The following is a 25998-nucleotide window of genomic DNA, read 5'->3' as shown; positions in this document are numbered from 1 at the left end:
GAATAGCTTTCTTATAGTATACTCTAAAGTTAAATAAGATTGCATGACCTATATACCATATTTCGCTCTGAAATTCACAATCATGATGGATGGAACACACGCTTTATGAATTAAACATACAGTACGTAGTATTAGAGGGCAATTGTAGAGGATATTTAATTGTATTTTAACTTCTGAGTTATCGACATTTTTTCTTCTCTACATTATTTCTTTTTAGTCATCCGTGTTTAATTTCCTAGAGATTAGTAGGCCTACTCTAGTTTCTAGCACATAAGTTAAACTTCTGTTTTTCAATATATCCGTCAGAGCGTACGTTTGCCAGTATATCTGTCAGAGCATACTTCCACATTTTTGTTATACTGTAGCTGTGCAATGATTTAGCCATAATCTTCCGGATAGAAATAATCAGTAGCGGATTCAGAAAAGTATTTTGGGAGGGTTTTTCCATATTAATGTTTAGTTATCCTAAAAATACCTGATTTTTATTTTAAGAGAGCTTGAAGTTTATGAGTAAAGGCATAACAAATATTTCGATTGTTGTAGAAATTCCGTAATTTCGAGGTACAGGCTTCAATCTGTAAGACATCCCCACCCTAACCCCCTTCGCAAATCCGTCACTGCTGGTAATTAGTAATAACAATGATTTAAAAACGATAAAGGAAGTCGGCCAGGATTCACAGATGAAATTAAGAAAAACTTTCAAAATGCTCGAATTCGGGGTTGAATCCCGGACTTCCCGATAGAAGTGCAAAAACTAACCACTCACTCATGGTTGTTGTGCAGTTGTGCTTAACTTAAATATATTCTCTCTCTCTCTCTCTCTCTCTCTCTCTCTCTCTCTCTCTCTCTCTCTCTCTCTCTCTCTCGCGCGCGCGCGCGCTTATGGAATCCGAAGGTTCAATGCCGCGTTCACAAAAGCTCTCTACTGACTTCTATCCTTAGCCAGCTGGATCCAGCTTTTACTTTGTATTCCTATTTCTTCGAGATCCATCCTAATATTGTCCTCCCATCTGTCTCTATTTTTTCCTAATGGACGTTTTCCGACTGGATTTCCAGTTAAAACTTTGAAAGCGTTCCTACCTTCTTCCATTCTGGCTGCATGATCTGCCCACCTGAGCTTCCTAGACTTCATGATCGTAACGATGTTTAGTAAGCCGTATAAATCACGCAGTTCTTCGTTATGAGTTTCCCCTATTCCCGTTCCTCTTGTGTCCGAATATTCGTCTCAAGATTTTATTTTCAAATACTTCCAGTCTGCGTTCTTCCTTCATCCAGGGTATCTACTGAGTTTCATTTTCAAAATTCTAGTATATTTCAGTATATTCAACATAACTATCAGCAAAATTCCTTACCTAATACAATGATCTTTTTTAAATTCTTCAGGAATAATCACTCTCTTGATGATTTCAGGTTTGTAATTGTTTTACCATCAAAAGAATACTTTTAATAAATTTAGTTAACCTTAATTTTTTTGTTAAATACAATGATTTTTTAACATTTTTAAAGGCCCCCCTAACAACCCTCACAGCCCTCCACTCCACCCATTGCTTTAAATGTCTAATTACAAAAAGTACACAACTTTTGCTTTGGAAAAAATTACAATGTCAATGGATACAAAATTATTTGTAAGACTACAGTATTTTAAAAAATTACAAAAAAGTATTGTTTACAAATTACCAGTTCCATGATTTTTACAGTATGTGGATCAAAATTCCAGTATTTCCAGTACCAAAATTAAATTCCAGTATCAGTAGACACCGTCATCGCAAGCGACCATGTTTCACAACCATACAGAACAGGCATGATTATAATTTTATATTTTTTAAACTTAAATTCCGCGACAGAATTCAGACAAAATATTTTGAACTGAATAACAACACGAATTTCCTGATTTCAGTCTATATTTAATTTCTTTGTGGATATGATTTTGGTCTGGTAATATTGATCCTAGATATTTGAAAGTATCCACATTGTCGAAAGTATTATTTGATATTTTAACGCATCCACAATTTGCCGTATTACGATCCCGGTGAACTTCCATGTATTTAGTTTTCTCTGCATTTACTTCTAAACCAATGTCGCTGCAAGCGTTTAGTAAGGCCTATGCATTTTTTTCTTTCGTTCTATCATCCCCTATTAAATTTACATCATCAGCATACGCCATAACCTGGTGAATACCATTCAGCTCTAGGGCCTGGTTGCTATCTTTAATTTTCCTTATAGTGTACTCTGGAACAATGCTGAATAATAATGGCGATAACGCATCTCCATGTTTCAGATCATTCTCGACGTTGAAGCTCATGGACAAGAATTTTTCTACTCGGACTTTATTCTGGGATTCATTTAAACACAGGGGCCGCAGTGGCTCAGTGGTAGAGCGTTCACCTCTGGTGCTTGGTGTCCCGGGTTCGATCCCAGCCTCGCCAAGTGAACTTTGTGGTGGACAAACACCGTGTGCGTAGGTTTTCTCGGGGTTCTCCCGTTCCTCTCACTTTCTTCATTCAAACAATTCATTCATTACTCATCATCACAGTCTCCTTTAGCCTAACCGGCATAACCGTGGGACGTAAAACTCAGATTTCATTTCATTTAAACACATTTTAATTAATCTAACTAGCTTTTTCGGTATTCCGAATTCTGTAAGAATTGTACAATACTTCCCTCCTATCCGAGTCGTAAGCCTTTTTAAAATCAATAAACAGCTGGTGTACTGGGTAATATATTCCCATTTGTTTTCGAGTATTTATCGAATAGAAAATATCTGGTCGATAGTTGATCGATTTCCCTAAGTCCACACTGATAATCTCCACTAATTTCATCTGCGTATGGAATCAGTCTTGTTAATATAATGTTAAGAGAAATGCCTCGCTAATTATTATAATAAGTTTTGTCGCCTTGTGAATTGAAACAGTGATTCTTTCCACTCTTCTATAATGTATTCCATAGTTATATATATATATATATATATATATATATATACACAGATGGTGATCAGAGAAATGGAAACACCTGAACGAAATTGCAACTTACCAGATTAATATGGTGTCGGGCCTTCAGAACAACCTTGATGCGACGTGGGATGGAGGCATAGAGGTCGTGAATGGTAGCAGTGGAATTTTACACCATTCCTCGTGCAGGGCATCGGCCAGTTCTGTGAGAGGATGGAGGTGGAAATCGTCGCCGGAGTCGTGTTTGCAAGACGGACCACAGATGTTCAATTATGTTGAGATCTGGGGATTGGGCGGGCCAGGGGAGGTGTTGAACTTCATCCCGATGTTCCTCAAACTACGATGCAACAACGCCAGCTGTGTGAATGGGTACATTATCATCCTGGAAAATGGCGTCATTGTCCGGGAACAACATCCGGACCATAGGATGCAAGTGGTCTCCTAAAATTGCGACATAATCGTTTGGCAGTGATTCGTCCGCTAAGTGTGACCACAGGACCCAATGAAAACCATGATATGGCGGCCCACAGCATCACCGAGCCGCCGCCATGTTTCACAGTTGGGCGGAGACAATGCAGATCATAAGCTTCTTTGGGCGTTCTCCACACACAAACACGGTCCGTGGTTGGGAATAGGGTGAAGGATGACTCATCCGACCATATCACACGTTTCCAGTCCTCAACGGTCCAAGTTGCATGGTCGCGGCACCATTTGCGGCGTGGGAAAGCGTTATGGTCCCTGATGAGCGGTTTGGCCCGTGCAACACGACCCCGTAAGTTCATGTTATGTACTTCGCGGCGGACTGTGATTGTCGAAACAGGGTGGGGGAGGTGCTGATTGAGTTCCTCCGTCACTTGCTCCGCAGTGGCACGACGGTTCTGCGTGACAGTGCGCTTTAATACCCGGCGTGACCTGTCACTCATGATTTTCTTCCGCCCACTGTTCCGCTTCCCCGATGTGGTTTTCCCGTTGTGTAGGCCGTCATCACCTTCGACACTGTCTCACGCGACGCATCGAACACAGTAGCCACTGCCGTCACACTCACTCCACTTAACCGCGCACCAACAATTTGCCCTCTTTGAAAATCTGAGAGGTCTCCCATTTTACACAACCTCCGTCTGCTGCAGCCACTGGACACTGCTGTTCCACTGCGCCTGACGTAGTATGGAGACCGACCCAACACACCACCACCAGCGATCCGGCGCAGCGGGTGCCACGACACCACTACCAACCCATACATGTGACGTATTGCCAACTACAGGTGTTTCCATTTTTCTGATCACCATCAAAAAAGTTGAATTCCTGTCGTTAAAAATTCAGAAACCTTCAGGACTGGATAAACCGTGATGGTGGTTATAAGTCTAGGAAATCACACGAACAGATAAACGGTCTGTATCCATGAACATATGATCCATGAACAGAAAATTCGGTACTTGTCCGATTCTAAACAAGCTTAAGGAAGAGTCAGTGCATTATAGAATTCGGAATTTTCCCAATTTTGCAGATCCGAAGCACCTGATAGGTGGTAATAGATTCTTACCTATGTGATCAATGAACGAAAAATTTGTTCGAAATATCCATACAATGTATATGAAAGTTAAAACTTAAAAGTTTCAAGGATGTGCAGAACCACCCGAAACCAAGCTCTTGATGTGCAGCCTTTAAGATTATAATATAAATGTATTTCTCTCATGTTTTATTTTATTTTGTTTCAAAAAGAGGGCGTGTGATATTTTGAAGTAAAAATACTACATACAATTTTGCTAGTTATTTGTGTATCATTTTTTAAAATAAAAGTACTTACTTTTGTGTATAAGAAGTTAAAAAAATATTACATCTATTGGTTAATCCTTAGGAATTCACAATGTAAATATGTTAATTAAAAAAAAAATCTTTCCGAAATTAATGGTTTTTTTAGGTTTTATATTATTACCTACATCGACCACTAATTAAATGATTTTTTGTGCTGTAGAGAAGCGAAACTGTCTGCTTTATAAATTTAAAGCAAATTAAAAAAAAAAAAATCCCAAGCAAAAAAGCGAAGCAGAAAAACTAGGTTTTTTCAAAGATTTTTTTTTTTTTTTTTTTTTTTTGTTCGAGCCTTTGCATATCTCATATTGATGGTTTTGTTAAAGGTTATTGATAATTTTGGCAGAATAGTAAGAAGAGTTGGATCAAGGTTTTTTCAAGTGTTTCAAATGTATTTCCACAGAAGGGTTTATCACGATCTCTCATCAGTAATCAATATATTGATACTTTGTAGTGTCGTATAGTTTATGTGCGGCGTCATTGTAATTAAGTATTGAATCTGCTCATCACATTGCCATATTAACGATCATGATTCATTAATCATGCTTGAGAAGGAAGTAGTAGTTTCTTCAACCTCGCCCCCTTTCCCAATTTCACTGAACCATTTAATCAGTACTATTAAAGTACGTATTCTCGAATAATGTGTGTAATGCTTTAAGTTGAATAGTATGGAACCACATGTCATTGAGATAAACCAGATCGCTAAATCACTAGAAATTCGAGAATAAATATTTCATATTGTTTTAAGAAGAAAAATAACCAAAATTTCGATATTTCTAAAAGAAGCAACTAACAAAACGATACTTGGTGGCAGTTCGACAGCACTGTACCTTAGAAAATTGTATAGCGTGAGAGACGACACTCAGAATTTCATAGATAGTAGTTTACTATTGGAACACACCCTCGCGTTCTGTTGAGTAGTGAAATCCGTAGTTCAGCTTCCCGACTCCTTACAATTGTTTTATTTCCGACATCAATTTATCTGATCTGATCTGATCTTATATGAGAGTTTCAGCCACACAGACGCCTGGTACTGTTCGCTTAACAACATAGGAATAGACTATTACCTGTAGTTCAGATTATCTTCCTCATGTGAATTGTCTTCCTACAGTGGCTCACAAAATTGATCGTACTCTTGGCGCTTTGAGACAAATGAATAGAAATAACCTCTTTTACATAGTTTATATTACAAGAAACTGAAATATATTATGTGAAGGGATCTTATAAACAAAATATATTTATTTCATTCCTTTACACAAAATCAGACCTTGAACGTAGAAACAAAACACTTTCATACACAAAATTAAGAGTCACAAAATTATTCGTACACCTTGTCCATTTACGTACAAATTTGGAACGTTCAGTAGCGAGCTGCGAGCCCGTTTCTTCTTATTACCTCGGTTAGTCTGTTTGGCATTGATTGTAACAACTTCTTTGTAATACTAAGTGCAATCTTGAGCCACTCTTCTTTCAGGAACGTCTTCACTTCTGTCAGGTTATTCGGTTGGCGCTGCTGCACATTCTTCTGTAATTCCCACTATAGATTTTCTATGAGATTGAGATCTGGTGATTGAGGAGGGGTTGCAAGAGTCTTTGGTGTGTTGTACAATAGCCATGAGCGCACAATATGAGCGGTATGCTTGGGGTCGTGGTCCTGCTGAAATCTGTAGAACTGTCCAAGTCCTAAGTTTTCTACACTAGATTTCAAGTTCGTCTTCAATATGTTGAGATATGCAAATTTATTCATTGTTCCCTCAATAAAGTGTAGATTTCCTACGCCAGAAGCTGCCATGCAGCACCAAACCATGACTGATCCTCCTCCATGTTTTACTTTTGGTCTAGTGTATTCCTTCTTAAATTCTGTATTAGGTTTCGTCAAATAATTTTGAGTCCATCGGATCCATATAGGTTAAATTTGCTCTCATCACTAAATATTACGCTATTCCAAAAGTCTTCGGAGCATTGCTTATGTTCCAGAGCAAATTGAAGCTTTTTGCGTTGATTCGTCTTGTTAATATAGGGCTTCTTCCTAGCAACTCGGCCATTGAATCCAGCTTTTCTTAAAGTTCTTCTCACTGTATCGATGGAAAGGAGTCTCCCAATGGATGTTACCACTTCTGTTGTCAGTTTGGGTACACCTTTACGAGGAATCTTTTTATTTTTAAAATGATTCTTCGTTCGTCTCTTTCACTCAATATGGATTTTCTTCCTCAACCAACTTTCTTATCCTGCCCTCGTACTTGAATCTGTTGACAACTGCCTGGATGGTTGAATGTGTTCTTCCCGTTACTTTTGCTATAGTTCTTAAAGATTTGCCCTCCATGGCTAGTTTAATAATTAATTTACGTTTAGAATGTGTAGTTTCACTTTTTGGTGCCATTGTACTGCACTTTCTTCGTGTTGCACTCACCTCAAATGTGTAGAAGGACGTGGATAACCTACTAGTACAGTGACCCACTCTTTCAGCTTTGTTTGTTTCCACCCCTTCCCCTTCAGCACGAGCTAAATGTAAAGTGTACGATCAATTTTGTGACTGTCTTTTGTACATGGATCTGGAGAATTCACCAATAACTGTAGACACGGAGGACAAGAAGGTGCGATACTCATACAAATGGGTCTCATAAACATCAGTTCCGACTCAGTAACTGCAATCATGTAGACTTTATGACAAATAATTAATTTACGCGTTCATTTTTAGAAATTAGTAGGGTGTCGATCAATTTTGTGAGCCACTGTATAAGAAAATTGATTTTCCTTGGTGCCAAGTCGGGACCAAAACTGAAGTAGTGCCAAAGAATAATGAAAAATTAGCGGAGCGTACGAGAAGTGATGAAAAAATTACCGAAACTTAGAAAAATAAAGAAGAAATACTTAAAAAGTAGAAAATTAGCAAAATATGCACAAAAGTGCACTTTTTTTTTTTCAGAGCGGAGTGCGTTTACTTGATCGGCGTTGTCCATGATATCAGAAAAAAGATGACTATTTCCACCACCTACTGATAACATTCAACACCCAAGATCGGCGGTAAACATCGATTGCATATAGCATTATGACATGCGAGTCGATAACTGTTCTGGTCTGAAAAAAAAATGAAGTGAAATCTTTAACGTCCCACGGTTATGCCGGTTGGGCTAAAGGAGACGGTGATAATGAGAAATGAGTGAAATGGGATAGGAAACGGGAGAACCCCGAGAAAACCCACGAGCACGGTATTTGTCCACCACAGTCCACACGGCGCGAGCTGGGATCGAACCGGGACTCTAAGCACCGGAGGTGAACGCTCTACCGCTGAGCCACCGCGCCCCCCTGTTCTGGTCTGGCGATAACATTCAGATAAGTTTCAGGGAACAGGTATGACCAACCAGATTGGTTGGCGGTTGAGTATGTTTCTCTGATATACATAGGTCAACGCTCCGTGAGGCAAATCCGTTGCATTTATACAGCAAAGTTATAAGATTATTTCGGTTCCCTTTAAGGATGAGGCAGTGGATGTTAATGATAAAATGGGACTCGATAGAGTTCCATCTTTTGGGAAGGAGGTCTTCGGGTAGATCATAGGAGGGAGAATATAAAACAGGGGTAATAAAAAATTGAAATTACATTTAATACGTAACGTTTCACGGCAATGCCCCTTAGGCTGAAGAAGATGGAAGATTAATGGAAGTGAATGATTGAAATAAGAATAGATGAGGAAACTGGAGAACGCCGAGAAAGCCCAGGAACATGATTACGTCCACACAAATTCGCATGGCTGTCCGCGTCTTTGGCGTTGAAGACCCGAGTTCGATTCCCGGTCAGAGCTCATGTTTGGATTCCACAATCATTAGGTCCCGTCTCACATAGCCTTGCTGCGGAAAGTAGTTTAAACTCAAAATCAACTCAACAAATTCGCATAGCGTGGAATCGCATCAGTTAAACCGTCTGATTGATATGATTTGGTGCGATCCAAAGGAAAAATTTCTGGTAAATAGTTTGATGTATTTAAGAAGTTGTCCGTGTAGAGAAAAATCTTAAAAGCAAATACTTCTATTTCAGGATCTCTACCTTACATGTATTACAAAACACGAAATATTTTATTCTTTATAACAGCGAAAATGGTTTATTGCATCTTCATGCAGGAGGAAGGGCGATGTAAATTACGAAACTTTCTCTACAAATATGGAAAACAAAAGTAACTGTAAAGTTAGTTTTCTTACGTTATATACTGATAACTATGTGGAAACGGAAGACCGCATATTTCCATTATCGTCTCGACATTGCTTTCGCGAAATAACATTGCTCGTATACTGTGGAAAACGTTGCAAGACTACTGCATTGTGTACTGAATCATCGTCCTGATGAGTTGCAAGAACTGCGGAATCTTTTATCTTCTGACGTCATAAAGGTGACTCACTTGACGTTTCACGTGGGTGGAATCACGTGATCATTGCGGTGTCAGGAGAACTTAACAAGTAAAATAAGTTCGCTTTGTAACTGCCTATAGTTAATACGTAATGTATATATTTTACCTTTGATGAAGAGGTAGTATAGTACGGTTTGCATAATTGTTGTGCTATGAACAAGTATGCGGTGCGTTTAGATGTAAAAGAAACGTTACAGTGAGGAGTGGCCTTCGATGATTCATAGTATTTGAAAATTCATGCCACTCTCCAGCCAGCTTCTGTAGTTCCACTTACGGTGAACATCCGGTGAACATGTTGTAGGCATTGTGACGAAAGGTAAATAGCTGTGAAGGCCATATACCACGGTGTGGCGATTTGAATGTTAGTTTTGAAACTAAAAAAGATAAATTCTTTTAGGACGGAATACAATTCAGTCTGTCTGTACTCAGGAAGTTGAACAAGAGTATGTTCGGCGGTAGAATGCTGAAAGCGGGTGGAGTTACATAGATGAATATTAGTGCATTTTGGCTAGTTAGCGAACGAGCTTCCGAGTTCGATAACGAGCTTCTGAGTTCGATTTTCTACGAGGTTCCAAACAATCGGAGTTTACTGTTAGCATTGCTCCCAACAGACACCTTCAGAAAGTATCTAAAGATTGACGCTCAGGCTGAAAATGGCTGAATTTCCTTAAAATTCTAGTTAACAATTTAGCAGAATAGGCAAATAATTTCCCAACTTCAGTGTACTCACGTAGAACCTACTGTAATATTTTTTTTTTCCTGATCCCAAATCAGACAGTTTGAGCATTATATTATTTATAACTGTTTTGCTCTTTCAGTGACGAGATACTATTAAGTTCTTGAATTCTTTTTATAGTTGTTTCTAAAGGTTGCAATTAAGAGGGAGCATAAGTGGATACAGTTATAGCCTACATTGAGAATTTAGATTTAACATGGACCAGAACACTTTTCCTTGCGTATTTCGGGTCTGCGAAGATTTTGGGTTTAAAAAAAAAAATCGATATCTGTACTTATGACAAGCTTCATGGCTCTATCGATTTCCCTACAGTTTTCGTTAGTTGCCATGAAACTTGTAGGCGGAATGATACGTAAGGTCATATTATGGTGGTAGATATGCTACTCAAGCAGGACTAGAAAAATAGTAGGTTACCCTTTATTGCAGATCATATTTGATTTTTTATTTAAAAAATAACCATTGCTAAAAACATGGCTAGAAATAGGCAATTTCGGTTGTAAAATTAGACAAATACCTGAACCAAAGTTTTACTAAACAGCACATGAAAATGGATAGATTTAGCCCAGTACCGGTAGTCATGTGGTTCTGCTGGGGAAGGGAAAGATTGCAAGACTAGGACATCCATAGTTTCACGTTTTTCATTAGTGTATTATTATTCTAGGGTTTAAAATTTGTATACATCTCACTCAGGAGGGCAGTTGTCCTCTGCCTTCCCCAGTTGACTCCCCTAATTTAGTCCAGGGTGTCTATCGGTCACGAAAACAGAAAAACTATAATGAAAGTCAAGAAATTTGTTTTGGCTCACGATTTTTTTATTATTTGTACAAATATAAGTAGAGAATGGAAAATTTTGTTACATAAAACGTCAAAATTCACCTATAAAAATGTCTTATGGTCGGCTTTAGGCGCTGCCAAATCGCAAGCAAAGCACGCTTCTATCGCGTGTATGAAAAATTCAATGGGGAATACGAAAGAAAAAAAAAAAAAACTTAAGATGGAAGCAAAATATCTGAAAGTTGAAGGAAAGGAGATTGTTACAACAGATCGAAGAGGAAGTTGCACTTCAGAAGATCGAAATAGCTAAAAAAAAAAAAAAAAAAAAAAAAAAAAAAAAAAAAAAAAAAAAGGGTGAAACAATATTAGCTAACTTGAGAGAGAGAAAAATCCGTAAGTGCAACTGTTTACGAGCAGTGTGACATTTTTGAAGAATTGCTAAGAATTTGTCAGTTAATATGTATTTAGATATGTAATTTTAAGATTAGTGAATTTGAGAGTTTGCTGTTGGTTAGTTACGAAACAAAACAGAGTATATACAGTGAATATATTGAAAGTGACGTGAGAAAACAGTTATTAGTTTTCGATTTTTTTTTAATTAATTCACGAAATTTCATTTTGGAATTTTCGTAGACACCCTGTAGTCTAAAATGGATAAATAGATCATTGTGATGTCGTGGTCTTTAAAGAGTTGGAGAAGTTTAGAAGCAAGAAGTAATGTTGCTATACTGTGAATCAGTATATCAAACATAACTGCAAACTGGCGAGGCGTAGCCCTTCATTATCTCCAGTGCTACGGCTGAATTTGTCTTCAATACACCCCCTCAAGTTTTTTTAACGTTTAATGAACAGTTTAAAGACTGTGAAGAATCGAAATTATACTATACTGGAAACTGACAGTTAACCAGATAACTACATGCAGACCTTTTCGTCGATTCAGAAATTTGTGCGTGGCAATTCTAGCATAATTGTTGTACACTCAGATTTCTGGCCTATGAGGTCCGAGAGCGGTCGTTTAATAGTCAATTGCAGTTACCACTCCATTTTTTAAAAGTGTTAATTATATTTGTTATTCAGTACAATTTAAAATCCTTTATGCACTTAGTGAATGAAGATCATGAATTTGAATGGAAAAATCTTCCTGCACGGCTTTTGAATATTTAGAAAGTATATAGTTCCTACTCTTGAGCATCCGGTATATATTTAAAACATGTTGTTACTTCAATGTCAGTGGAGAAATAAATTATTTTGTAATATAAAAATGCGTGTTCCGATTCACGGACAGGGTGTAGTAGTTAAGCACGTCCAGGTTTATCGTTTTGTGTATTACAAAATACGTTAAAATGCTATCAGTTTATCCACCAAATTTGCAGTCCACTGTAATCCCCGTTGGATATATTTTACCATATAGTATGAATACTGTCAGTAATAAGTCTGCTTTAGGTTAAAGTAGTAAGTCCTAATTGTTTAACATTCGTATTTTTGAGTCGACCCACCAACATGCGGTTAAACAAATATTCATGCATAAATTTATGGTCACGGCATTTCCCCCCCCCCTTTCGCAAAAAAACACGCTTATGGTTAGCATCACTATCCTGTGAAAAATATTAAATTGAAACTACAATTTTAAGGCGCAAATAAATTTGTCACAGTAGTTTCAAATCAGCAAATTGCCTGCACGTTAGCGACATGTACGAGAGGGATTGTTCACGGTTAGAAGGTGGCATGACACATCGAGAAGTTAGCAGTTTCTAAATAGGGCATCTGTTTTCAACGTTAAAGTTGGCATCTCGGTTTAGTGTGGTACGATGATTGTCAGTACCTTCAGAAGTGGCTGAATAGGCATTTAACCAATTTGAATAGATATGTTGATCGAGGATAATTGTTCGTATATTACTGACTACTATATTCAAGTGGTCAGTTCGTTCCAATATTACTGGTGAAAGATGTAGAAGTGGAAACACAGTCGTTTCTGCAAGCTATAAATGTAACAAAATTAATGTTGATTATGTTATACGATATTTTGAAGAAACTGGTTTTATTGGACTGTGTTCATAGGGTAATGTCCAATTCAGGAACACGAAGGAATTTGTTTTTTATTTCACCATTCTAATCAAATATGTACACTTGGTAATACTATATGCACTCAAGAAAAATTGCTAGATGTATATGCTGATTTGTATCTTAATGAGGTTGCGATAATAATATAATTAATGAATATTTAATCGTAGCTGGGCTGTCTGCTCCCAGCCTATGGTTTACAGTATCCACACGAACTGACTGACTCTCTTTCGGTTAGAATTTGAAATAAAAAAGAATAAGCTATCCATAACTTTTTCTGCTCAATTAACTCCTTTAGTAGAGAAAGTCGATGGAAAGAGGGAGTGAGAAGTTACTCAAGTTCTTGATAGGTACCATTAGGAAAATTTCTTGGTTACACAACAAATGCATACAAACCAAAAAACAGAACATTTGTTAAAAATGCACAAATAGTGAATTATGTGCAGGAAAAATTTCCAATATTTTTTTTTTAATTTCGAGAAGGTATTAACTTCAGTGCTGCCCATCATTGAATTTACTCCTGACGTTAAACCTGAAAGTGTGGATCAGTTTCAACTTCTACACCTCGTATTCAGAAGTCAAATTGTAAGTTGAACCAGATAGCTTAAATCTAGCTTCTCTCTCTTTAAAGGGTATAAGTGAACGATGTAACAAACCACCCTTACGTTACATTTAGTTTGAATTAATTACGGTCAGAATCCAGTATTTAAAACAGTGGACATTGATGTATTGAATAAAGCACTTTCAATAGCAGCAGTTGTGAATATTAGAGAGTCTGATTTTGGATAAATTATTCAGCTTGAACGTAAGAAATGCGGAAATAATGTAACTATGCAATTAACAGAATTGATCTTGGAATTAATAGTTGACCTACATGCTATAATTATGATGCGCGTGCTGCGAATCCTGCAGGTTGTATTGATTGTAGTGTAGCATTCAAGAAAAGCGGGTTAAGATTCCGCTGTGAGCGGTGATGCCATAATACCGTAAACTTGTCAATTTCAGTAATAATTATGCTTCTGTTGGATCGTGCTGTAGTTTGCTGAATTACGTGCGAAAAGCAGTGTAATAGACATGGAGAATTTAATAATTTCCCAGTATCGTGGTTGGTGCACTAATTTTCTTCTGTACACATGTTCGCAGGATCAGATTCTGTTTAGAGTATGTTTTGGTAACTAAGTAGTGGTTCGGATCCCACCCGAGGTCATATTGCGTAGTCCGTTCTCAACTATGCTACATTGACTGGAAGATCCTTAGTGCAAAACGAATGATTGAAGCCAGGGTGATCCGCGTTTTAATATAATAGTAAATATCGAGAGTATCGTATACATTACCCTTAGGCCATTTATAATTAGCTTGTTTGCAATGGGGTGAAAACGTCATTAGTGAACTGCATATTGTAAATCCTGATACCATTCCTGATTTTATTTAAACTGCTTTTTAACGAAGGGCAAATGAATCTTTCCCCTGATCTTTCCGGCGCTGCAAGTTTCAATTATCTATGATAAATGCGTACTTCATCGTTCACTAGGGAAGCCGTGTAATTTTTATTTTTCCCTTCAAGCATATTTTGTTGTCATTTTTTGGAAACTGAATTATGAGACAGTTTATATTTGTCCACTGCGAGAAGGTTTAGGTTTAAATATTTCACGTTTACAGCAAACTTGTATCTTCACGTAAAAAATAATAATAATAATAAAAAGTTGCAATGTGGTATCCAAAGCAGATTAGGAACAGTTTAAATATTTTTGTGCAAATAATTTAATAGGAAGGTACTTATTGCCCAAAAATCCTTGTATGCAAAATCGTAGCTTTTTTTAAAAAAAAAAAAAAATCTTTGTTATTACGTTGTAATATAAACATACTATTGCCTTTGTGACAAATTTTTAAATGATAGTACATATCAAATAAGTGAAATACTGCTGTTTTAATTTTTGAGCTTGACTGTAGGAACTTTCATTTCAGGGTAACGGCTTAGTTTGAAATGGTTGGGAATACCTAGTACATTAACTGAAGTATATATTAAGTGTATTTCTAATTTGATAATTTTAAATTGCAGGTGTAGTTGACGACTCACAGAAGGCCTATCAGGATGCGTTTGAAATTAGCAAGGCCAAAATGCAGCCCACTCACCCCATTAGGCTTGGTCTTGCTCTCAACTTTTCGGTCTTCTATTACGAAATCCTGAATTCGCCAGATAAAGCCTGTCAACTTGCGAAGCAGGTTGGTTCCGTATTCCCTATAAAGGTGGTGGTGATAGTGGCTGCGGATGAAAACACATTTTCTTCATGAATTATCCGAACAACATAATTACTGGAAAGTATCCAGATGAAAAAAATCACTTTGGCATATTCATGGAGAAATGTGTGTATGAAAGATAGTTACCAGTGATGGTCCTAGTAGCTTTGATAGTACTTAACATCTTTTACTTTTTTTTATTCAGGCGTAGTGGAGGATTCTCAGAAAGCGTACCAGGAAGCCTTTGATATTGCAAAATCGAAAATGCAGCCTACACACCCAATCCGACTGGGTTTAGCTCTCAATTTCTCAGTATTTTATTACGAGATAATAAACTCACCTGCCAGGGCTTGTCATCTAGCTAAGCAGGTAGGGAAGTATACAAATGGTGTAGTGCATTGTTGACCGCATCTTGATGAATTTGTATTGGACTCAAATCAGCCTAGCATGTTCGTGTTTCCTAACATGTTGATACTTCCTGTCATGGTGAGTTGTTTGTATTTATATGAACCAAATTGGTAATTCGGGTGTTTTACCTCGACCCATAATTCAATTTCTGTGTTATGACAATTTGCCCTGCCGATCAGAGGTATTTGATCAGAGAAAATTGGCATTTCTGTAATAGCACACGAATACTAATTTTTTGTGTACATATGCTGGTGGCATATATATAAAGGAAAAAATGCTGTACTACGTGAAGAACTTGGAGATTGTTCGATTGCATTTATTTGCATGATTTCAGTTGGATTGCCTGGTGGATTGGAGTAGTTCATTAACCAGCGTCCTATAATGAAAGTAGTAGATTGAAATTAACTGGTTAGAACAAAGAATGTACATTTGTATTTTTTAATTTTTTTTTAAAAAAAGAAGGTTCAGCTTTGCACTAAAGATTCCACCACTACCCTGAAAGCTTTTTTTCGTAAGATGTTACCGTTGAAGATATGTAGTGTAAAGTCATAATTCGGATTAACAACCGTATTAAGTAGTCACCACATTATTTCTGGAGTTAATATAGATAATGATGATAAATGGAATGGAGGTATTTAGAATGGTAGAAGAACTATTAAGTTTCAGCGTAACTTCTTTATGACACCTTTTATGACAATATAAAGTCAAGTTAGTGTTAAATAATATAGTGATGAATGTGAACACTGCATAAAATGATTTGAAATTTTAGTATTACTGCGAAGAGCAAACTTCTACTCTGCTTTGTTAATGCCATGACATGTTTAAGGTTATTATTAAATTGCGGGCTTTCGAGTAGTAATAAACGAGGAAACTTCAATCGTGATGTAAGTCCTTCAGATTAAAATGTTACTTGAATTATCCACTTTTGAAAACGTTGTAATGTAAGGCTTAATACCAGTAAAACTGTGGGAGAATATTTGATTGAATAATTACTAGAAACAAGGTGTTTCACCTTGTGATACTACGATCGACTTCCAGAAGAATAAGGTCGGAGAGGAAACTTGTTCTTGGGACAGTGTTTTTATTAGTAATTTTCAAAAGTTTTTTTTTTTTTTTACAACTGCAGTTCTTAAAAGGCCATTTCTGTATAATTGCTTCAATTTTAACAATAATTTGACCCAGAAATAATTTATGGTGACAATTAATACGAATATAACAGTGGAAACGCATGTATGTATTTCTGTACTTACACTTGTCTTATTGGTTGATAAGTTTTATTAAATGTGGTATGAGTGATTAAATATAAAGGTTCCTAATTTCAGGATCTCGTAACTGTTCTAGTTTTGATAGCTTGTTATAAATGTCAGTTGAGTGTTTATAAATGTGAGTGAACTTTACTTGTTACCGAAGTCACTGATAAAATAACGTGTATTCGAATTTAGCGATGATTTAGGTGCACAGTTCATTTTCGGGTTACAACTTCAGTTAAATAAAAGCATGGTCTTACACTTCGAAGGGAATTATTAACGTTAAATCACTAATATTTTAGATAATAACATGCATTGTTCTAATTTGCCGTGAACAAAATTTGCTCTACATTTTATCACTATTTCAAAAAGAACTTGGGTTATAAATTTCACATAATAGTAATTTCATTTTACAAATCAAACATTGCAAGCCTACCTTACGGTAAAGTATTATTTTAAGCCTTCAAAAATGTGACTTAGTTTTTCAAAGTACTTTGGGTAGCAAATGAAAACTAAATGTACACTCATGTCCAAAATGATTGTCGCATATCTATGACTGTCTTCTTTTAAGAAGATAATTTAGTAATGATTTTGCATGGTACTTTTAATACAGATACTATGTGTATAATCGGGAAATGTATATTTGTGGTAAATTTCATGGGAAAAGAATCAAATACGAAAATTAGAATGAGTAAAACAAAATGTTGCTAAATAGACAGTTTTATTTTCGTTTTATTCTTATTTATTGCTGTTTTGATATGAAATTTTCCCCATACATGTCTGCATATCATACACATACTAACATTATAAGAAATATCGGGCGAATTCGTTATCAAATTATATTCCTACAACTTCATATTTATAGACATGCGACAATAATTTTGGACATGAATGTACCTATAAGTGTGGGCTACCGTTCTAAAGTAGGCTGTTAATACACATTCCTCGAATTTGGAAAGTAGACTCGGAGATAGTAGGTAGAGTTGTGGTAACAGGTTATTTGCCTAGTTTGAGCTGTTAAATTTTAGTTAAGTAAACATTCTTTCATAATGATAAATGGTGGTGTTTGATTTTAATGCACGGAACCCTACTTGGCAAAAGTTTATTTGCCAGGTTTCTTACAAGTGCATATATTAAAAGGTGATTTAAAACAGCCCCTGTCGTTGTTGTTTTTTGACAGTGGTTCGCGGGTCATCGACATATTTCCATTAATATCAGTGGTAAATAGTTGTATCGATCAATTTATCTTCGATTAGTTGGAATCTTTCCATTTCAGCAAATATTCTTCAATGCACTCTACGGAAATTTCGGGTTGAAGAACAGATTTATTTTAGTCAAAAGTCGTTGGCACCCCAAAGATCTTTATTACTGACAGCGCAGTATGATGTACAGATACTCATTGGCCAGTGCCGCTTTATCTCACACAAATTACATGAGATCGGATTCCAAGTTGTAGATCCTAACTTGTACTGTTGTTTGTATAAGAGGAAAATAATACCCCTGCTGGTGATCGAACACGGGACTTGATATACAGTACTGGCACAATTATGGATTTTTGAAAAAAACGTAATTTTTCTACAAAAACGACATTTAAGCAAACAAATAATAATGCAAATCAATTTCATTCACAAATAGCGAGTACGTCAATAGTAAACAACTATTTTAATACTTGTCTACCCTTTGCATTAACAAGTGCTTTCACACGTCTGGGCATTCCAGTGATCAACTTTCTGCACAATTCCCTGATTCTACCTGAATGAACCCATACTTCGATAAGATGTTGTATGAGTTCTGTTTTGGTCGTTATGGAAACTTCATGTATTTCATCTTTCAATACAGACCATAAACTCTCAATCGGATTCATATCCGGGGAATTTCCAGGCCATGAGAGCAATTCTACACAATTTTCTTCAAACCAGGTCTTCATTGACCTTGCCGTGTGACACGGGGCAGAGTCCTGTTGAAAAGTCCAAGGTCTATCCGCAAACCAGTCCCTTGTTTGAGGTAGCAGACGTCTTTGTAGTACTTATTTGCACTTATACTGGTCCATGATGCCATCAACAATCTCCAAACGACTTGTTCCATGCACAGAAATGGCTCTCCAGACCATGACCTTCTGAGGGAATTTTACAGTCTTCTTTAAACATTCCGGTATAAATTGCTCACCTGATCGCTTTCTTACAGTCTGCACACAGTCGTCAAGCACTGCAATGGTAGACCTCCAACAATACAGAACACAAAATAAGGCGTTGAACAACTGAAGAAAGTGATGGAAGCAATTGAATAACGAGTAGACTTAATGACGTGAAAGTCTGCAAGGCTTAAAATTGGAAGTAAAGTTTAATATTTTGCATAATTTTAATCGTTTGAGTTATTAACGTTTTTACATGAATATTTTAAACTCTTACCTTCTCCCATTGCTCAGATGTCCAGTCAACGTGAGCCTCTGCCCAGGCCTTATGAGCCTGTTTCATCTTGTCAGTAAGGCGAGGCTTTTTTCTGGGACAATATGCTTTTAGGCCACCTTCCAATAGTCTCTTATTTACTGTTCTGTGAGCAATGGTAATGCCCTCTGCTGCAAGTTAGTTGGAAATCATTCTGTAAGATGCTCTTCTGTTGTTAATTGCCATTTTAATTATTTTTCTGTCCATTCTCGGTGTTTTTCTTCTTAGGTCTACCACATTTTCCAACCCTATTTGATGCAAAACTGTGGCCATATTCCAATTTCTTCTTGATATTACTGACAGTTTGAGTTGAAACTTACTTCGCTATTTCTTTCTGTTTTAAGGTGGTTTCTTTCAATAAAACACTAACCTGTCCAACCTTTCGAGGACTCAAATAACGAACTTTGCCAATGTCTGCTCAATTGCATAAACACATTAGAAAATCTGAAAAAAAGTTGGCATTAAACTTAAATGCACAAATACACAGAACTAAAGTGATCACATGCAAATGACAGGCAGAGACAATGCAATAAACACACATTTCTCCACGCAAATGCCAGACTATTACTGAGCTCTGTCCAGACAATGCAGTGATTGTGTCAGGGTTGTCAGACGTTTTCTCTCTGTATTGCCAGACACTCCCATATAAGACTGTAATAGCCACTTAAAATAACTAATAAATATTTGTTTGGTACTGGTGTGGTAAAGTAAATAAAGTATTAGTTAATAAAATTGTTTGCAAGACATTTTTGCACAGAAGTTTTGTCTTTATCAAAAATCCATAATAATTATGCCAGTACTGTATAGCACTTGCGTTAGTTACTAAGCCACAAATGTGCACTCAGTTGGATGACCATACATGAAAATTATTTGACAGGGTATAAAAATATTAGAAAGTAAGGGGTGATTGAAGTTCCTTTCAGCACCAGGACTAAATGAAACAATACCTATGCTTTAAAATGGGATCGTAATCAATACATAGATTTGTTTGCGAAACTTTATATCCTCTTTAGGATCGAATACGAGACTGCGTGCTATAAACACTAATAGTTAGTTACAAGGGGAACATGCATCTTAGAGAATTTAATTACAATACATAACAATAACATTCGTTCATGACAATTCGATTAATGTACATAATGAGACTACATGGCATTCACAAAAGTAATTGCTGGTGACTGGGAAAGAGAATCAGTCTAGTTTTCAGAGTAACTTATTTGAAGCCAAAAGTAAGATCAACATGAGATCCATGGTTTACAGTTATTTCATTGTGCATGTGCACACATCGTCGGTTAGTGATGTCGAAATTGAGTTACTGCCACATTGTGAGTCATATTACTTCACAAAGTTCCGCTCCTCAAAACTCAATAGTAATAGACTTACAAAACAAGACTTCAATAACTTGTGTATTTCACTATATACTTGAACGAAAATAGGGCGCATCTTTAAAACATTATTATTTAGAACAGGATATTAACTTCTAGAGATGTTGTTAGTTCTTGGGTAAATAACACTAATACGCCCTATTGGATTGTAAAATTATAAAATATTTTCCGCTGTTGAGTAATACTCTCCTGTTTGTTACACAGGTTCCGCTTAGTATGGATCAATTAAGAAAATTTGCAGTACCTCGTTAAAAAAAAAAAAAATTATAAGTAAAAGGTCTGAAGCTAACGCTAGACTGATTTACAATTCCGTATTATCAAATTTCTTTATAGCACTGTATACTTAGTATAAGCAGATTCTTACGCACAATGTCTAAAAATAATATTAAAAAGATGTGTAAAGAAAAGTATGACTTGCGCTACAGTATAACAGGGGTAGACAAAAAAAATCTAAAAACACTCCATACAAGACCCGTAAGTTGGCTCTCCACTATACACAACGTGTTGCGGTTGCCGATCGTTTTTTTGTTTTCAGTGTCATGTAGACCTTCCTCTTCGTCAGCAGTAACCAGTTCACCTGTGAGTGTCGTGGTCTGAAAGTGGTGCGGTAAAATGGGCGACCTGACAGACTTCCCAAGATGCATGATCGTTGGTGCACGTCTGGTTGGAGCTACAGTGGCGAACATTGTGGGTGTATCGAAAGGACTGTGTCCAATGTCCACGAGAGCATACACAATTCATGGATAAACGACGTCTGCAAAGCACAACAGTGGTCGAAAGACAGTCGTGTTAGATAGGGACCGGAGGGCATTAACACTGATTGTAGCAGCTAAAAAGAAGACCACTGCAATGAAAATTACGTTTGAACTCAATTCCGGCCTACAGAACCGGTTTCATCGAAAACAGTGCGACAGGAACTTCATAAATGAAAAATTCATGGCAGGGGGGCTATTGCCAAACCCCTGCTCACAGCGGTAAATGCTAAGACATATCCAGTAGTGCAAGGACCACAAGACGTGGTCTCATGAGCAGTGAGAAACACGTAATGTCCGATGTATCGACCTTCACCTTGTTTCCAACAACCGGTCGTGTTACATATGAAGAACACCGTCGCAGGCCTATGATACAGATTGTCTGCTCCCAACTGTAAAGCATGGAGGTTGTTCTGTTACAGTATGGGCAGTGATATCGTGGTTTTCCGCAGGTCCCATCATAGCCCTGCATGGAATGATGAATGCTAAGGCGTATGATGCCATTTTGGAGGACCAGGTTCTACCCATGGCCCCAAATATTGTTCCCTGATGGTATCTACCAGATGATTTGGCACCCTATCACGCTGCAAAAAACGGTGAAATCATAGTTTGAGGAGCGTGACCAGGAGCTATGACACCTCCCCTGGGTCCCACAATCATCAGATCTGAACATCATTGAGCCATTGTGGTCTGAGTTAGAAAGGCATGTTCGGTCTCATTACCCTCACCAGCATCCCTTAAGGAACTGGAACATGTTTTGGAGGAACATTGGTACAAAATTCCACACATCACGATTCAGGAGCTGTATACGTCCATTCTACGTCGGATCCAAGCTGTTTTGAACGCAAAAGGAGGCCCCACACCCATACTAGGTATGATTTTCACACTTTTGCAAACGTTTTACTTTTTTTTTTTTTTTTTTTTTTGTCCTACCCCTGTATATAATATGGGAGGGGTCGTGCATAAAATTATATTGTTTCTAGTTCTATTTCAGCCTTATATACAGAGTTTTAAAAATAAAGTTTCATATAAGTTCATATTGGTAGTTAAACGTAAAAATGATTTCGATACGTTAAGGATTACCAATAAAAATTCTCACTTTTCTTCCCATTCTTCTTTCGCCTTGGTGTAGGTTGAATTTGAGGATGAAGTAATACTGGGAGTCAAGATACACTTAAGGTGGTCAGTATAGTGCTAAGACATCTATGTAGTGGACTGTAAACTTAGGGAAACTAGTAGTGGTAATCAGTATAGAAAGTCTACTGTATAATGAAATGAGGACATCGAACGTTATTTAACTATTCTTTGGATTACCAGTTTTATTAAAACTAAACCCTAAAGGGACCCCCCCCCCCCCCCAAAAAAAAAAATATAGGAAAATATTTTCTGATTGTCTTAAAATCGGTTATCTCAGTCCTCCCCTGAAATTGAGACTAGCGTAGCGATCCTATTCTTAGATCACAGACATCTTCATACAAGAGAAATTTGTTTTTGAATCTTATTGTCAGGTAAGAGAATAAACTACTTGACTGAAGTACACCAAAATACATTGCATGTTATAGTAGTATTGTTTGGGAAGAAACTGCACGAGAAATGATAATCATGGGTCGTAGCGTTCTATGTCAACAGTGAAAAGTAATATTTATGCTTTGCATGGAGGAAATACAAATATTGAAGGGGAGGGACAGTGTATATGGATAAGGACGTGTACAGTATTTTAATATTACAAAAATTAGGAGTAAACATTGCTTTGTTATAAATGTTGATTTGCTTTTATTTCAGGCGTTCGACGATGCCATAGCGGAGCTTGACACATTAAACGAGGATAGCTACAAGGACAGTACACTTATAATGCAGCTTCTAAGGGACAACCTCACGCTTTGGACCTCGGACACGCAAGGGGATGGGGATGAGCCACAGGAAGGAGGCGACAACTGATCTGTTTCCGTTAAGCCCACTTTCCCCAGCCCCTCGTCCTAAATAACCCCTCTCAATATAAATTAACTCCTCGATTACACAGCCAGTCTGCAATTACGTCTTAAGTCACGGTTGATTTAAGAACTGGGTTTGTCCCATGTATTTTCCATCTTGTGAGGTGCAAAAATAAAAGAAACCGCAATTGTATGTTTTACTAGTGAGAAGAGAGAGGTTTTGACAACAAACTTGAGTCTTTTTTTAGGCTGATATTATAATATATGGAATGGTATGAAAATCAAGGCAGTAATTTACTGCAGATTTTTTCTGCATTTTTTTTTTCCAAGAAATTAATCAGGAAGCCAAAAGAAAAATTTTTCGTATAGAGAAACACTGCTGTAGGTAAGTAAATAGTAAAAAAAATATATAAAAAAATGAACCCAGTAAATGAGTGAAGTGCAGTTGTATTTGTATGTATTGTCTGATTGTCAAATTTGTTGTTGCATTTTCTTCTCAACAGTGCTGTATCAACAAACATTTTTTCCCATCAATAAAAAAATAAAATATAAAAAGACCGTGTTTGTGCAGAAGATGACTTCATCATGCGATTGGATTAAAATAAAATATTGTGTAAAATTATAATTAATCAAGAAGTAATTGAAAAGAAATTGTGCATCTTCTGTGGTTTACTAAAGATTTAGTGAATTTTTTTTTGTAAAATTGGCTGCCTTGGATCTATTGTTCGTATGCCTGTCGCCAAGATCATGCCATTTTTTTTTTCTATATACCTTTGCCACTATTAAAAGTGTCCTTGAGCCGTGTTGGTTGTATGATTTACTGACCACTGTTCATTTGGGTGTCCTCAAAAATAATAAACTGTTGTTTGCATTCTTCCATCTTAACAAAGGGAGAAAACAGGATCTTTCTTTCTTTGTAAAAGCACACAGATTAGGAATTCAATTCGTTGCTCAAAACAAATTTCATTCGGTTTTACTTTTTTTATTTAAACCTGTAGTCTCCCTTTGTATCTGCAGCAGCTCGTATGTTTTTTGAAAAAAATAAGGCTGAAATTGTTGTACTCTTTTAAAAGAAGAAAAAAATAAAGAAAAATGTTGCATTTCTGTACGGAACTAAGAAAACCCTGCAGCATTAAACAAGCATTGTCAGTCAATTCCAAAGAATGGTACGTTATTATTTATATGACGTGCCTAATAAATTTGCTGTTAACCAAAAATAAAAATTTAAGAAGTGGTAGCTAATGCTTGTACAAGTTTTAGACAATTGTATTATCTGTTTATCAGTAAAATTATGCTTTCCACTCCAAAAGTTGTAGATGTTGGTCACTTTTTATCCACTTCCTTAACCCATCCCCCTTGCTTTATAAATAGTACAAAAAAAGTAGCATTAGCATATTCTATTATTTCCGTTGTATTTTAAAAGCCGTATGGGTGGCGATTCAGGTAATTTAGAAGGAAGCTATCAAAAGAATTAAAACTCAAGATTTTTTTTTCAACAGTTTTTCAAAGACTTGAGTGTTCCTTTCTATAATATTTCGCAGACTGATATACATTACTTTAAATAGCATGTGGCGTATGACAGTATGTTTAGCACTATAATTATTATTACTAAATCATTATTTGTTGCAATTGTGATTTTTTTTAAAGGATTCAAAATTTTTTGTTGTTCACTACAGTAAAGCCACTACCTAAAAAGAGAGGTTATATTTTGGTTAGAAGTGGCTACTTGGTGATTGCTGAGTAGGCCCTGCAATTAGTATTCCTTTTTTATTTAAAAAAAAATGTTCTTCATTCCAAAAATCACTTCTCCTTGCACTCTTTGCTTTAGAACTGTTTATTCTGGCTTTCAACATATGGACAAATTATTTTAAAACATTTTCCACACTGCTGTTATTCAGTCCTTGTTTATATATCTAATATAAACGGTTGTTTGTAAATAAAATGTGAAAATACTTGTAAGCTTTTATTTGATAGTTATGATTACCCATAAGTTCCATTGAGTTTCCACATACACGTATTGTAATCTTATTATGTGAGGCATGAAAGATTGAAAATCTTATCTAAACACTGTTACCCAGGAAGGAGCATAAGTGTTGAATTAAAATTTCAGGAATTAGCGTTTTACTTTTACCTTTGTGGAATCTGAAATTCGAGTGATCTGTTCAGATTGACTTTGGGTTTTGCGAACTTCGGTTACTAGCTTGTAGACTAATCGATACGAATCTGAACTAATTATGTTGTAGTGTAATCGATAGAATTCCTAAACAGCGCTGGAGTGGTTCTAGATTGTATGTAGTGCGACCAACAGAAATGGAAATCCCTCTGCGAAACTTGACACTAGATTTTCATCATAAACCAAATACATCCAAAGTGTGTTAAATTTCAGTGATTGTCCAGTTAAGAGAAAGTAATGTCTTATTACAAAGATAATTTTTCTTAGTTTGTACGAGAAGCTTGTTCACATGTTAGGTATTTTACGTACGAAGTCTGCTCAGAAAGAAATCGAACTTAAATGATTAACTAGACTGCTTGCCAGTGTCGCGGAATAGGATTTTTTCCAATAGTTTTAACGGTATTGCATTATCTTCTGGCGATTTTGGAAGAGGATCGTTTACATTTGTTCCGAATTGGACAAGACCTTTACGGAAACATTTGAAATGGTAGAAACTATATGTGGAAGAATGTATGAGCGAACATAGTGTTATGAGTTGTTTTAAGAGTTTTGAAGCAGAAAGATGATCCATCGAAGACGAGGCAAGACCTGAACTCCATCAACATAAGGTGAAGAAAGTGCACGATGGTGTACGTAAAAATTGTAGTTTGCCCGTCTGTAAAATACTTGAAGTAGTTAGTAAATCGTCCT

At 36.5% G+C, this 25998-nt stretch overlaps 1 protein-coding gene across 2 annotated transcripts in view; it reads left to right on the top strand.

Moving 5' to 3' along the window:
• The window catches only part of 14-3-3zeta (tyrosine 3-monooxygenase/tryptophan 5-monooxygenase activation protein zeta), a 113496-nt gene extending 88409 nt beyond the window's left edge, over positions 1-25087 (top strand). Inside the window, exons 4-5 of one of the 2 annotated variants that reach the window (XM_081755696.1) lie at positions 15174-15337; positions 22987-25087. In XM_081755696.1, coding sequence (XP_081611822.1) covers positions 15174-15337; positions 22987-23142 — 320 coding nt within the window. In that variant the 3' untranslated portion in view covers positions 23143-25087. Of the gene's footprint in view, positions 1-14789; positions 14954-15173; positions 15338-22986 lie in introns of both variants that reach the window. The other variant, XM_081755695.1, reaches the window with a different exon arrangement.
• Positions 25088-25998: the final 911 nt, after the last annotated feature.

Source organism: Thermobia domestica, chromosome 4, assembly GCF_964235325.1.
Source record: "Thermobia domestica chromosome 4, izTheDome1.hap1.1, whole genome shotgun sequence".
Taxonomy (NCBI): Eukaryota; Metazoa; Arthropoda; class Insecta; order Zygentoma; family Lepismatidae; genus Thermobia; species Thermobia domestica.
The sequence above is the reverse complement of the archived record's forward strand: the minus strand, read 5'-3'. Positions and strand labels throughout refer to the sequence as shown.